We start from the raw sequence: 16366 nt of genomic DNA on the forward strand, positions 1-16366 counted from the left end.
GGGCCTAAAAGTGTTTTTAACACTCAAAAAGACCGTTTAAAAAAAAAAAAAAGTATTTGTTTGGTAAAAAAATTAAAAACGCTTTTAAAGGTCCAAAAAGCCTAAAATGGCCAAAACGCACTTTTAACAAAATCTTAAAAACAAAATTTTTGCCCAAAAGATCTTTTTAACTTAAAAGCTCTATTTCTCAAACACAATTACAATCCGGCTCCAAAAGCTCTTTCACAACCATTTTACCAAACAATCGTATTTTGGCTTAAACGAGTTTTTGATGCTCCAAACGTGCGTTTTGGGTCTGCAACCGCAATCAAGGTATCTTTGTTTTGTTTTTTTTTTTTTTTTTTTTCAATTTTGTATACCTCCATCCCCTTTGCAAACTGAACTGGTTAGATTGGTTTTTACGTATTTATTTTTTATGTAAAATTAATTGAACAAAATGCAACATGGATTTTGTTGTTATGTTGATGATTTGTTTTTTTCTTTCTTTTTTCCTTTTTTGGATAATGTGAAATGGTTATTGTTTTGGTTTTGTAGAACGGCCTCATTTAATTTAATTAATTAATTTATTTTTTTTTAACCGTTAGAGCCATGTCATTTTGATAGTTTACGTGATACATGTTACGTCAATAACTAAATAATTAAATTATGTCAAATTTTGTTACTTAATTTCGTCATATAAAAATTACCACATGATACTCAAGTAGACGACTACGTAGGTTTGTTTGTAAGAGAGTTATAATAAAAATTGTAGTACTTCAAACATTTTCCTTTTGGAATCAATATCATTCTCAAACCGAAATAACCAATCATGAAAAGAGGAGGGAAAAGAGAAGATGATAACAACCTAATAATTCTTTGTAATTCATGATTCATACACATGAAATGGTCTTATTTAACCCCACACTTGGTTTTCAACCAAATCGGGATGTACATTTGTTGAAAATGATACACTCTAAATATAAAGCAATATGCATAATATAAGAGTAAAGCTAGAAATCACACTTTTTATCTTACATCTCTCACTCTGTTGATATTGTAGTGCCAATCAACGCTTGAATTTTTTTTAAACAAAGACTGATTTAAAAGCCGATGGGCACTGTCACAACAAAATGATGAGATAATGATAGGATAAAAGCTTACATTACTCATAACATAAATAGGTGAACCTTTTACTCCCAAGTTTTAAAGCATATCTACTTTGCCATTATGCATTTACCAGCCACACCTTATTTTCTCTCTCTCCCTAAGCTCTCTGGAATAAATTCTTATAAACACACAACTTGATCTAGAATTGGCCTCCTTCAAAGGTCTGTCCAAATTGCCAACCGGCAGGGACAACATTGTAGTTGGTGACAGTGGTGCCATCACTGGCGGTGACCTTGAAGGAGAGGCTCTGGCCGTTGAGGTTTGAGTTGCTCTGCCAATTTTGGCCCCAATTTCTTGACATTGGTTGCCACCCTGTCCTAGACCCCTTGATTGACACTGACTGGACATCCCCTGCTCCCCCAACATTTGTTACCAAAACCAGGTTGAAGAAAGAATGGCCATTGATGGTGAACCTTATGCCTCCGCTCTTCACACATGGGACCCTGACAAAACCAACATATGAATTGAATGATGAATCCATAAGTTTAAGATTTTAAAACATTTTCAGCCTTTTTAAGTTTTCTGTTTGGATTTCCAGAGGTTAGATGTACTACAAATTAACCCACAATCTCCACCACCCACGCACACCCCTTCCGCCATCACCGGCCACCGCTCAACCTTCCGACATTCTCACGCATGAGGATGGGCTACACGCGCCACCGCCCCCCCTTTTGGTCTCTTGCACCGGCTCTCATTCATCACATCTCACATGACTTTCTTTTGTGGAGTTATTTTAATGCACTAGAAATTCCAGATCCAGATCCGAACCTCAAAAATATTCAATCTTAGTAATTTTCTATCTCGCTACCCTAAATGGTGTACATCTACCTCTTAGATTTCCCAACTTACTTATAAGAAGGGTTTTTTTAATTAATACTCACACCATTTAGTATGAATCGCTACAACCAACTTTGCTAGCAACTTTCCGGATGGATTGCCCTTCACCCTCAAGAATTTCTTTATAGAATGCTGTTTTTTGGTCTTTTATATTTTTTAATATATAATTTTCAATGTTTTGTATATCATTAAAAACAAGAAGAAGAAAAACACGTGGAAATTACATAGAAAAGTTACCTTCTGAAGAGTACGGGTACAATTCCAGCTCGATATTGAGCAACGTGCAAGAAAGCAGGCTCGGCCAAATCAAAGTGTTGAAGAGGGGGGTTGCACCAGCCACCATTGTCGTTAGAGAGAGCAGGATTGGGAGGGCAAAGGTTGGTGGCAGTGACAGTGATGGTGCCAGGGAGGCACCACTGAGGGTCGTCACTGCATCGTAATTGGTAACACGCTCCGCAGCTCAACCCATTGTTGAACAAAGCAGTGCTAAGAGCTGCGGTTTTGGTCCCGTATCCCTGGCTATACAAGTTACCATACCCACATGCTCCCCCTGCAAACCGCCATGCACGTGCAACATTATCAGAAACAATACGACAAGTTTTTTTTATAAAACATGTGTAAATTGGCTGGAAGCTTTAGGTTAATTTGTTTACCCATTGTGCCAGAAGCGTCACTGCCGCCATAAAAGGTGGCGTGGGCAGTCTGCCACCCACCGTCGTAGTGTCCATAAGCGCCATGATCAACACATAGGATCAATAGAAACAACGACAGGAATGGGGAAAGTTTCACTGCTGTAATGGCCATTGCCCCTTTGCTTGTGTGTGTGTGAGCGTGAGAGAGAGAGAGAGACAGAGAGAGAGAGAGAGAGTGAACTGCTTGCTTGATGGATTGAGCCCTGGGGGGATTAGTAGAAGGGGAAGCTATTTATACACATGAGAGAGTTTGTGGTGGCATAGAGAGAGAGTTATAGAGGGTAGGCTAAAATCTATAGTTACGCTAGCTTTGCATTGATTTATAAAGGTAAATGCTTATGATACAGCTTTCGCTCTAACTATTTTACAAATTGACGTGTATAAGTGAAATGTAGAATTACAAATTGACGTAATTTATACTGTCACCATTAAATTGAATTGTTTAGTAGTTGATAAGTGCAATGTCACGTGGACTATAACGTTTGTTTATAAGGGATTTATAGTACCCCTAACCAGAGACTGATTTAGGGGACCGGCAGTGGCCATGTTCTCCTCAAATTACAAGAAAAAAAAAATTTAAGACAAAAAAAAAGAAGGTAAAAAAATAATAATTTAAGGTATTTTTTGTCAATTAATTCCTTCCCAAATTTAAATCTGGCTCCGTCCCTACCCCTAACAGTAGTCTTTACTATAATCAGTACTCTATAAACTCATGTGACATAATTTGATTTGTGAGAAAAATTAAGCAATAAAATTTAATAGATAAGTTAATTGTTTAGTGAATTATGAGGAAAGTGACATGTGGAGGAGACTTAAAATAAAAGCAAGCTTATAGAGCTTCTCGCATCACTTTTTTGTTAATTGCCATATAATTTGGAGAAAGAGCCAACCGTGTGGTCAAACTTTTATGAGGAGTTTGAACTTTGAAGAGTCACGAGAGAGACGGCAACAATATGTTGCACCTGCAGGCACGGGAGTGACTGACGTGTCCATTGACAGTTGGAAAGTTGGTCCAATATAGGAAGAAATTGATTGGGTGGCCGTTGACATGCTGGAAGACCAAATAAGGATGTCCAGTTGTGAAGCTGATGACGTGTCGAAGCTGCAATATCACGGGGTTTTTAGCCTTTTTAGGTGTTGCTTCTTCTTCGTATCTTCAAACTGGTATTTGTCCCACAACCTTTGCCCTTTGGACTGAGAGTTACTATGATGACAACATCCTCATCAGTCTTCCTATGAGCCCTCCCTTAAATTGTGTACTATCTCAACAAACAAAAGTAATGCCCCCGTACTTATTTCATATTTCACTTTCATACTATTAGTATTAGTTTGATTCGACAGCTCATGTGAAAATTCAATGGTTAATGACTGATGAGTACTGTCACATTAGCATAATGATATAAGAGTTTAAATGAAATATAAGTTTTTAGAATTATTCCAACGGACATACACATATACAAACTACATTATCGATGTAAACAAATACCTACGTAAATAAGAGCCTCTAAGGTTTTTTTTTTTTTTTTTTTTTTTTTCCTAATCAAATAAGAAAATGGTTACATGATTAAAACATTGAAAATGGGGTGTGCTCCCAACATCAGATCCAAAATGAAAATTACAGCGCAGCTGCAAGCAATACAAAGAAAAAATAGAAAATGGGTCATAAAATGACCCGGTCCTCTCAATAAGGGCCACAAAAAGCGGTTTCAACACCGAGACGGAATAAACGTACAGAGGTTCAATCCTATCCAAACACCCGCAAGGTAAAGGCAACCACCAAGAGGAGGTTGCGGTAGAAAAGGCACTATAAAGACATAGTATTAGAACAAAAGTTATAATCGAGTTCAGACTTTATTTCTGTTGTTCGCCTCTTATTTTGAACAAGCGGTGATTTAACACTATGCATGTGCTCGGGCTTTGAGAGCGGGATAGTGAAGAATTGAATACAGCAGCTTGGGTTGTAAGGAATATTGTTACAGAAGAGCACGAGTTTGATGTGGGTTTTATGCAGTCACCTAACTTTGTTAGGCATTTTAGGAACAAATTATCAAAGAGTCAGTTGGTTGCTTTCAAGTTACAGCAGCAAATTAAGTCTCCTACCAAACAAGGTTTAAAGCCGCTACTGTCATACTTTGAAGTCGGCAGTAAAACACCGTTGAAGTAGAAGCCAACCGTACAAACTTCTACCCCCACCGCCACCGGCAACAAGTGCATCTTTATGAGGAGATATTGCTTAGGTCGTGGGAGAAACCTCACTTTTCAAAAGATTATATCTTGAGAGAAGTTTGGCATCTCGGGGACATCCTCAAAGGGAGTCAGCTGGGACAATATTGAATGTTTTCCGATGAAAAATGGTGGCATGGAAGTAAATATAGAACGATGAAAAAACTACAGAAAATGTGCTGTAATTTTTTTTTTACAACTGGATGGTACTATTAGAACATGAGGCCATTAAATGCAAGGTTTTTATAGCAACTGAACGCCCATAATTCCATTCGAGGACTAGGTCAAGCTAGGAATGAGACCGTGAAAGAGTGGGGAGAGGGAAGGGTTAGGAGGAAAATTAAATATTTGGGATATTAATTATAGCTTTTGTTATAATTTCTTTGGAAATTCATTGTACAATTTATATTTTGTGGAATTGAGTGTCACATGGACAATCAAGTGGTTGTCTATATTTTAGTCGTTAATACGTAAACTACATCGATTTATAATAGGGATATGATCAAAAGTAACAAAAAAAAAATACATGTATATATTTTTATTGACTCAACTGATAAAGTTGAAGTCTCTCATTGTTGAATAAGGAATTTGATAACAAATCCCATCTATATTAGGGGAGAGAGGAATTTAAAACCATTAGGGATTTTTTTTTTTTTTTTTTTTTTGACATGTTCACACAAAAAGGGGGAGAGGAGATTCGAACTAGTGACCTTCACTTCATAACGCGTGGTCCTCAGCCGATTGAATTACTTATTGGGAATAACATTAGGGTTTATGACTCTTGGTTGAAGCTCCCAACTCCTCCTTGTCATCATCCCGACGTTGCCACCACCACGCGAAGCCAAGCAATTCGTCCCACCATGCTCACCTCCATCACGCATATGCCTCTGTGCTCATGCTGTTTTGCCATTCTACAGTTGCTTTCTAGTCCAATGCCAATGCTCTTAAGGGACAATAGTGAACTCTCTTTTATTATGTAGCCTTGAGACCCAATGGGCCTTCCCCAATGGACCTAGAGAGAAAAGTTTTCAAATAATATGTATATGCGAAGACAAACACCGAAATAGATATTTGAGAACCTCAACGTGTTCCACATCACCCAAAAAACAGAAATCAAGCCATTTTTTTTTTAATTTTTTTTAAATTCAAAGCGGGAGAGGGGGAAAAGGGGAATCAAGCCTTTGTTTTGATATGCAGAGTGCAAGATCAGCTCTATCCCAGGCAGTAATGGGCTTAGCTTGTAATATTACCTTCCCGCCCACATGCAATAAAATATGCCTGGGCCTTATAAAAGAAGAAACTAAAGGGACTGTCCCCAATCATACTTGGGCCGGGACCTGACTTAGCCCAGACAGGCACATAAGAAATCAATGAGATTCTAAACAATTTCCAAACAAAACTTTAACGAGAGTGGAGTGTAGACGATGCACAAAACAAGGCTTTTATGCAATCATTCAGAGGTCACCACGTCAGCTTGGAACAAAATAAATGCATGCTAACAAAACAAAAGATTTAACCCACCATTCTTACTATAAAAAAAAAAATAATAACCTTCAACAACACTACTGCCCGACACCAGCCACGCTAGACGTCGCCGTCTGGTATCTCTCTCAGTCCGCCTATATCTCTCTCTCTCTTTGGTAGTTCTGAAACTGGCAGCCACCCCAAGTGGGCCCATGGGATGACAGTGACAAACTTTAATGCGTTTTGTCTACATTTTGTAGTGTGGTGGTTGTGTTTTGCCTTCTACGAAATGAAAGAGGAAGATGAGAAAAATGATTTGGGTTGAGGTTCAAGGTTGGGGACTAGGCCCAACTAACAAACATCATTCAAACAGAATGCAGAATGGGCCGCAGCCCAGCTCAGCTTATTTACAAATTACATGTGCCGTTTTCTCCTTTACCCGCGTATTAAGCCCTTCTTCACCTTTTAATTTATTTATTTATAAATAGCCCTTCTTCACCTTCTTATTCCCATTTCCCAAAAAAATCACGCCGCCTCCCCAAGTCTAACCTAATTTTTGCGAAGCCCTTCTTCCCCAACACTCTACCCTTCCTTCTTCGGTCATGAGTACTATTCACAAATACTCCAGGGACGAATTCATTCCAAAAAGAAGAAAAACGATTTACTCACGCAGCCGCTCATCCCTAAATATTCGAACAACGACTCCAAGGGTGGACACCTCGGCACGGCCGCTCTGCACGGCGGCTGGACCACCTGCTGGTTGTTTTTCTTACGACATCGTTTTCTGTGTGAGTGGGATTCGTACTGCGACGGATGATGATGGAACTCGGTGGACGCATACAAAGTGGTATACCATTAGTGTTCAGGCTGACGGTCGCGGCAAGGTCTACCCAAAACGGCTCCGTCACTTTTGGAAAGGAATGGTTCCCACGAAGGCTCCCTTAGCAACCCTAGGCCCCCACGTCTACTCCTTTGGGGGAGTGAACATTTCTAATCCGTCGTCACGGGAGATTCGGGAGTCCTACAGATTAAGGTTTACTCCGCAGGTAGGTAAGGAATTTGTCCCTGTTTCTCCGATGCTCTATGGGAGATCTGTTTCGGAAATTTCGGTTCTAGGGAACAAGATTTATCTCCGTAATAGTTTTTCTCAAACACCTCCTCTTCTTCATCCTTGTTGGGGTGAGGTTTTTGACGTCGACAATGGAAAATGGGAAGCTCTCCCTAACCCACCAAATTATCCTTTTCAATATCCGGAATCTATAGTCGTTTCTGCAGTTGTTGAGAATCCGGAAAGGGTTATTGTGGCTTACCGTCCAAATGCTCATTACTCTTTTGCTACCTTCTATGCCTATAATGTGCGTCATAGGTCTTGGGGAAGGCTTGCGCCTGCTAAGCGCTTCCTCCACAAACTTATTTGTGATAGTTGGCCCGGAAGCTCTGTAAGTGCCGGCAACACTCTATACTGGATCAAACGCGAGGAGGCATTGTCAGATGATATGCTATTCATTGCCTACGATTTGGATTTAAATATGTGGCTAGAAGGGTGTCTTAAAGGTCACGGAAGGTTTTTTTACCAAGATTATGGAATCTTGGACGAAGGGGGACGCCCTCCTCGCTTCTTCCATCTCGAGAAGCAAAGGTTCTGCCTTTTACAGTTCTCAGATGAAACTGACTATATTCGTTGTGTTGTAGTTCATGTTTCTCCTATGCCCCGAATGAAGACTTTAGATATAGAGGTTGTCTGTGACCAAAAGTATGCCATGGAACGAACAACCTGCGCAGCCTTGGCATTTTGCAACATAGTGTAAGTTTCTTGTTTTCCTACTTGATTTGAAATATTGAAAATCTATAATACTCTGCTGCCTTTCTTTTCTTTATATATTTGTCAGATTTCAGTGGGTTTACTTTTTTATGTCTTGTGTAAGTGCTAATGTGCTAATGGGATGCCTCTTAAACTTGCAGGCGTAAGAAGATAGATTTGGAGGAGAAATCAACCATAGATTTGGAGGAGAAATCAACCAATAAGGAAGCGCGAGGAGCAAATTATGGTATTAGGTATTCTCTATTTATTCCATGTTCTTATGCAATCATTTTATTGATTGTTGTTATCGATCTCTTTCTAATTAAATAGCATTACTCTAATGTGCTAATGGGGTGCCTCTTACACTTCTTAAACTTGCAGGCGTGAGAAGATAGATTTGGAGGAGAAATCAACCAATAAGGAATTTAAGAAGAGACATTTTGGAGAGCCTAGCACATTGAACCTAGCCTAGCTAGCTCTCATGTAATTAACATGGGCATATATAGCTCCCTGATGTACTGATGAGCTGTTTTACTCTTTCACGTTAAAACACTATTTGTGCTAATTGAATCAGCGTTAAATACAGAATGGGTACTTATGCTTTTGGTGTGTATCAAAATCAGACCTTGACTTCTCAAGATTGATAAAATTAGTCTTTGTATTTTTTTGACGATGTAAATGGAATTATTCTGTCTACTTCCGTTAATGGACTGTTTTTACTGAGGCAATTCCCGGTTATAAGTGAAGAATGGACCGAATGGTGATGTAAGGGCAACGGCGTTAGGTTAGGCATATAAGAAAACATCGATTTGATGATGGAGTGAGTGTGATTTTATTTCTGGTAATGTGGTAGGGCTAAAGTGGAGCAAGGGACCAAATGGAAAACTGATTTAACAAATTGCTAGGCAATGATTATGCGGAAATGGTATACGTGGTGCAACGTGATTGAACCAATTGGCTTTTTTTTTTCTTTTTTCTTTTTCCTAGGTGTGTCAAACGGCCCACTAACGGAAGTAAACAAAATGATTTATTTTATGTCAAAAAGCACAATGATTAATTTTATCACTTTTGAAAACCCAAAGACTAATTTGATAAACACCAAAAACACATGGATCACTTTTGTATTTAACCCTAATTAATATTCCAATACCCTTTCTTACGTGTGATTTCACTGTAGTAGTTTAACAATTATTAAATCACCGTAATGCTCTTTTTTACGTGAGACTTAATAGGTAGAATATTTAATTAAATTTAAATAATAAGTAAATTATGAAAGTAAAGTTTAAATTCAAGACCTCTACTTTAATACTATATTAAAATACCACTTACTTCAAAATATTAAATTCATAATAAAAAATTAAAATTAAATCATTTAATTAATACTCCTCCGACCACAATGCCTTATGGATTGTGAAAGTGACGGATTCGGATCCCCTGAAATTCCTAGGGAAATTCTAGTTTATAAAATTTCAGATCCAAGCCATTTATTTTCATCCAAGAGCCATTATCTTGCCACGTGTCTCATTACTAATAAAATAATGATGATTATTAATATCATTAATATCATTACAAATTTATTATTATTTTATTAATAGTGGGACACATGGCAGGATAATGACTCTTGAATGAAAATAGATGGCCTGAATCTGAAATTTCAGAAACTAGAATTCCCCTAGGAATTCCAGCGGATCCAAATCCAAAAGTGACTGCCACTTTCTTGTCACTTGTAGACCTAATCAATGTTGTGAGTGATGCTCCCAAGTTTTTGTTTTAATCGGTAATTTGTGAGTTTTATGGTGGGTGGCTCGGGGCTCCATAATAATAATGTGGGCGCAGCTTTGAATAGGTAGATAATTAATTTCAATGACTTTTATGGATCCTACTTCTATGTGGTAGTGAAAACTACCGCATAGATGTTATTATCCAAAACCGTACCATTTTGGGTAGTGAAAAAGTAAGTATATAAATAAAGAAATCATTAAATTTCTTTTTTTAAAAAAAATCAATAATTAAAAAAGTAAAAATATTAAAAATTTAAAACTAAAAAACAAAAATATAAAAACTAAAGGGGTGGCTCCAGCCAGCCTCCCCATGTTGGCCAATGGGTGGCAGGAGCCACTTCTCATGGCCAATCTAGAGGTGGACGAACCACCCCCATAGCCATTGGGAGTGGTCTGGCCACCCCCAAAAGGGCAAAAGAAAAATTAAAAAAAATTGTGTTTGGTTTTTTTGGGTGGCCAGACCACCTCCAAGGGCCATCGGGGTGGTTCGGCCACCCCCATACCAGCCATGGGGGGTGGTTCACCGACAGGCCAAACGGGGGTGGCTCATGGCTTTTGGGGCCCCTCACAGCTGGTATGGGGGTGGCCAAACCAACCCCATGGGGTTTGTCCGTCCGGCCACCCCAAAACCAAACCAATTTTTTTTTTTTTTTGCCCTTTTGAGGGTGGCCGAACCACCCGTAGATCGGCCATGCGAGGTGGCTCTAGCCACTCCTTTGGTTTTTATATTTTCTTTTTATATTTTAGGTTTTTTTGTTTAAATTTTTTAATATTTTTAGTTTTTTAATTATTGAATTTTTTTTTATATAATTTTTAATGATTTGTTTATTATTTTTTAAAAGAAACCTACTTTTTAGTGCCCAAAACGTTGCCGTTTTGGGCAACTGCAACTATGTGGTAGTGAGAACTAACGCATAGAAGCTGGATCCCAGTAGTATTTATCGTTCCTACCTAAACATCCTTTTTTTCCATCAACAAAAAGCACTTAAATATTATTGCAACCTTTTTTTTTTTTTTTTTGAGGTGAATATTATTGCAACCTATGAGTATAATACTGAGTCGAATGTATGTACTTTAAAAAATTTGATAGTTAAAATAGAAAAAAATGATATTTTTTACTAAATTTAACTAAGCTTCTGCTAAGGTGATCAATGTGAATGCTCATAGACGGCCACACGAGTTTGTTGGTAATGATCGTAGTACTCCAACATTTTTCTTGCCATTTTATGAAGAGTGTGGGTTTTAACTCGGAATTAAAAAGTGCCAAAATATTTATTTGAGGAAGTTGTAGTGACGACATTTTAGATTGTTCAGACAATAAAATCATTGTGACAAATTCTTTCAGCATCTCTAAATAGGATGGGCCCCTAAAAGAAGCTCAGTTTCTCACGAATCATTGTCTATTCCTCAACTTGGTTGACTTATTGGACAGGTAGTTCTAAAAATGGATGTCCACTATGAACAAGAAAAGTATTTTGTGCTGGTGAGTGACTAAGAACTATAAATTGAACTTGACACTTGCTTTGCTTGTTCCTTCAATTAAAGTGAGATAGGTTTCTTCTTTCTCTAGGTGCTACCTTTGATATTTATCACTTGTACTTAGGTTGAAGGTCAAGCATTTTAAGGTCGAGCATGAACCTTAAAAGTTAAATTTAAGTTGTTGCAATATTAATTAACTGATTAAATTCATCATTTTTTTATTAATTTAAGTGTTTGAGATAATTGATAATTTAACGTAGTTTGAGAGCAAATGTCATGAGATTGTTCACACTCAAACATGAATAAACAGAGTCTTCAACAAATATATGCGGAATGTAAAATCAATCAATCATGAACACATAGATTTTGTTACGAAAAAAAAACCATTTAGACAATTCTCTAAAATGTAAAACCTCTCCAAGGACAGTCAAACCTAAGAAATTACTAAATCAATAGAATAACAAGAAATTACACAACGTCAAAGACTTGACACTCCTGTGTACTATACAAGCGACCTACATATCCGCTACCGCAATAGTTCTCCTAGAACATCTGAACTGTTCATTCTACGTGATCTCCCTTCATCGGAACTCCGGTTGACTACAATTGCTTTATCACCAAGGACGATCAAAAGATCCTAACTCTAAGAAAGAGAATTAACGCTCTAAAACAAAAACTCTCTTAGCACAATTCTCACGAACTATAGATTCAGAATTCGTAGTTATACAGATCTGTACACCTAATCTAATTGACACAAACTCTATATGAAAATAGACTTAAATTGCACGGGGCGTCTGGATGGGAAGTAAGCTCGTCAAGAGGAACTAGGTTAAAAACGCTAAACCCTAATACTCCGGCACGGCGCATCCACACGGCTTGCAGACGAGATTGCAGATGAGGCTCTTAGGTAGACACTTAAGTCTTCTCGTCCAAACGATTTGTAGACGACGTTGCAAACAAGGCTCTCGGGTAGACACTTTAGTCTTCTCGTCTGAACGGTTTGCAGACGAATTTGAAGATGAGGCTCTCGGGTATTCTTGTTCAGCCATCTCGTCCAAACGCAGTGCAGACGAGGCTTCAAATTTCAACCATTTACTCATTCACGCACTGCACACTTAAACCGAACATGTTAACTATAGGTATTTTGTTCACTGGAATCCAGCCAAGACAAAAAATAAATTAACAGATCATATATCTGTAATTCATCTCCTATTTTAATTAAATATTCCAAAATTTGAACTTTACTTATTAAAGGTCATATCACCTTAATATCTTGAAACCATTGGTGATTTAACATAAATACTAGTTTTTGGGTACCATGATGGTGAAAGGCAATTGGAGGCTGATTGTTAATACGAAATTTAGATGTGTTTTATGGCAAGCAATAGTTGTGTGGAAGCCTTGTTAATGATAGAGTCATTTTAATTTACCACCTTAATCTTGTCCCTTACATGCCTCCATTTCTAGCAGGTTTTACTGTTTGAGTTAATAGGTTTATTATTAGTCATGGCTTATCTCAGTTAAAATCACTTACATTGACTTATTTATTTTAGAGTTGCATGTAAAGTGACTAACCAATTCTTCAAACCAAATGCATTTTTCATTTGAAGTCCTCAAATGGAATTATTGGCGTTCGATTGCTATAAAAACCTTGCATGGACAGAGTTTTCCTATAAAAATAACATGTCATTTTTTTGAATAATATGTGATATACACACGAGTTTTTAATATTATTTATTCCAATTTTTGTCCATGTTATTAAAAAAACATTTGCATCTCATAAGTTCAAATGACACATATCATTTTTATAGACTAAATTGAAAGAATTAAGTTTCTCCAATCTAGTTTGGAGGAAAACTCTATCTATATTAAAACATGAGGCCATTCACTGCAAGGTTTTTATAGCAATCGAACGCCAATAATTCCATTTGAGGACTAGGCCACCGTGAAAGAGTGGGGAGAGAAAAGGGTTAGGAGGTAAGTTAAATATTTGGGATATTAATTATAGGTTTTATGATAATTTCTTTACAAGTTTATGGGGGCAATCTATATTTTGTGGAATTGAGTGTTACATTGACAATCATGTGGTAGTCTATATTTTAGTGGTTAATACGTAAAGTACTACATCAATTTATAATAGGGATATGATCAAAAGTTTTTTTTAAAAATAAATGTATATATTTTTATTGACTCAACTGATAAAGTTGAAGTCTCTCATTGTTGAATAAGGAATTTGGGAACAAATCCCATCTATATTAGGGGAGTTTTAACAAATAAAAAATAAAAAATAAAAAATAAAAAATAAATCTAATTTTTTTTATATTTTAACTTACCATTTTTTAAAATACCATACATCTCACTTTCAAAATCTTTTTCTACTATATTGAAAATAATCTTTTAATAATTTTATTTTTGCTTCTTTTTTTTTTTTTTAACGGATCTCTTTATTTTCCATACATAAGTCGCAGGTGAAGCTTGCTGTTGAAGCTCATCCATCCCAACATACACTCTATGACTCATCGTTGAAGCTCCCAACTCCTCCCTGTCATCGTCCTGACGTCTCCACCTAGTTAATTAATAACCGTGATCACCTCCATCACACATATGCCTATGTGCTCAATTTTTTTTTTTTTTTTAAAGACAAATTTCTTTTGCCATTCTACAGTTGCTTTCTAGTCCAATGCCAATGCTCTTTAGGGACAATAGTGAACTCTCTTTTACTATGTAGCCTTGAGACCCAATTGGCCTTCATTGGACCTAGAGAGAAAAGTTTTCAAATAATATGTATATGCGGAGACAAACACCGAAATAGATGTTTGAGAACCTTAACTTGCCCCACATCACCCAAAAAAAAAGAAATAAAGCCTTTGTTTTGATATGCAGAGTTCAGGATCAGCTCCATCCAAGGCAGTAATGGGCTTAGCTTGGAATATGACCTTTCGGCCCACAAGCAACGGCCCACTGGCAATAAAATATACCTGGGCTTTATAAAAGAAGAAACTAAACGGATTGTCGTCAACCGGATAAAAAGTGAAATCATACTTGGGCCGGGACCTGACTTAGCCCAGACAGCAATTAACAAATCAATGAGATTGGGTGAGTGTTGTAAACCATTTTGATTAAATCTATTCATTTCACTTTTATATTTTTTCAACATTCATTTATTTTTTACATTACATCAATTATTTTTTATTATTACTATTCAAATAAAAAAATTATTACAAAATAATTTTTTTTTTCATTTTTTCATACTAAACACTTTTACTTTTCCAAAAAAAATATTTTTTTTTGTTTTTTACATCAATCAATTTTTGTTACAGTATTAGACCACTAAAACCCCAAAACCGTTTAACAAACGGAGCACATAGCTCATATCTCAAAATAATTTCCAAACAAAACGTTAACCCCTCATCTCTCTTTAATCAATTCATACCATATTTTGTCTTGTATCTATTTCTTCTTCCTCCACTACCTCCGGTTGTCATTTTTACGGAGCTTTTCTGGCAGAAAACCAAAAGAAGAGAAGAGAGTACTGATACGCAATGCCGTAGGTAATGGTCCACAATGAAATGGACAAGACAAACGTGTAGGCAACACAGAGAGATGGTAACACGTGCCCCATGCTGCCGGCACCACACAGCGTCGGTGCTGCACGTCATCCCGAAATCTCGGTACGTGTGTTGTTGTCGTCACCCTAGATTTTCTCACTTTATTAAGAGGTATCCTCCCAAAATAAAAAAAAAAGATTTTTTTTGCACGGACGTGTCACTCACGCCGCGTGCTGTGAATCAGTGCTCTATTCTACGTGGACGACAGAGTTAAATTGTACAACAATCAATGTACACTTGTACTGTGCCCCGAAACAGGTCGTTTTTACACTGTAACAGCCGTAATGGGCTCCATAGAATACGGTGAGCTGTTAAAAAGACGTGCCATTAGGCCCATTACATGATGTGCCTGCACTCTGCACTCTGCAGCATACCAAACTGCAGAAAATGATACTATTGCATGTATTCAAACCCCATTACGGAGAAATGATAAAGGGCATAATTTTGGTTCTTTTTTTTTTTTTTTATGTGGTTATTTAAAAAAACAAAACAAAATAAAAAATTCTTAAGCAATAATATCTTATGTAGTTTTTTTTTTTTATTTTATAAAAAAATGTATTTTTCTTTATAACAATGACCATTTTAAAAAAAAATTAATCATTTTTATGAAGAAAAATATCTTCTTCTTTTTTTAAATACCAAATAAAAAAAAGAGCACATAGAATGTTATTACTTCAAATTTTATTTTATTTTCAAAAAAAAAATGAAAAATAAGAAAAAAATTATGCTAAAATTTTGTCTCTTAAACTGCAAGCACTTCTTTAAGAATGGCACATCTCCTCATTCCATGCACGTCATAAAAGCATGACAATAATCTCAGTTTTCTGTTCAACTATATGATTGCTGCGTTCAAAAATCTAATTTATTAATTGATTAAAGCTGTTTAGATGATGATAACTAAGCTCCAAATGCAAAATATCACACGATGATGGGAATGGTATAGAAGAGCACTAGCAACATTTTTTCTTTGATTTTTTTCTAAGTTTAAGATGCAGAACTACATTTTACTTCTTTATGAAAATATATTTCACAATAACTGCTATTACCTTTTTCTATACCATTAAAATATTATTTGTTTACAAAATACAAGTTCTCTATTTACTCACTTTTTTTTTTTTTTTTTTTCACACAATTGCCAATTAAAAACAAAAAGATGAAAGAGAAGAGAGGAAAGATAAATGTTTATATTAAAATAATGCGTAGGAAAGTTCCATGTACAACGAGAAACACTGTAGCAACCATTGGGGGTTGGTTAAATATAGATAATCTGATGTGAGTAGATTTTTGCGATTTTTTTGAAATTTTTCTTAAACTTAGAGAAGAGAATAACATATA

At 36.5% G+C, this 16366-nt stretch overlaps 2 protein-coding genes across 3 annotated transcripts; one reads left to right on the forward strand and one right to left on the reverse strand.

Annotated features, from left to right (window-relative positions):
• Positions 1-832: 832 nt before the first annotated feature.
• LOC132192084 (expansin-A4-like) lies at positions 833-2894 on the reverse strand. The gene is made up of 3 exons (XM_059607288.1): positions 2637-2894; positions 2221-2533; positions 833-1589 (listed from the first exon to the last, which is right to left on the reverse strand). The coding sequence occupies exons 1-3, from the start codon at positions 2785-2787 to the stop codon at positions 1286-1288; spliced, it is 768 nt and encodes a 255-aa protein (XP_059463271.1). The 5' UTR covers positions 2788-2894; the 3' UTR covers positions 833-1285.
• Positions 2895-6877: 3983 nt separating this feature from the next.
• LOC132191915 (uncharacterized) lies at positions 6878-8767 on the forward strand. 2 transcript variants are annotated; one of them, XM_059607047.1, is made up of 3 exons: positions 6878-8166; positions 8325-8417; positions 8545-8767. In XM_059607047.1, the coding sequence occupies exons 1-3, from the start codon at positions 6965-6967 to the stop codon at positions 8633-8635; spliced, it is 1386 nt and encodes a 461-aa protein (XP_059463030.1). In that variant the 5' UTR covers positions 6878-6964; the 3' UTR covers positions 8636-8767. The 2 variants fall into 2 exon arrangements, with proteins under 2 accessions (XP_059463030.1, XP_059463031.1); XM_059607048.1 differs by lacking the exon at positions 8325-8417.
• Positions 8768-16366: the final 7599 nt, after the last annotated feature.

Source organism: Corylus avellana, chromosome ca9 (genome assembly GCF_901000735.1).
Source record: "Corylus avellana chromosome ca9, CavTom2PMs-1.0".
Classification (NCBI taxonomy): Eukaryota; Viridiplantae; Streptophyta; class Magnoliopsida; order Fagales; family Betulaceae; genus Corylus; species Corylus avellana.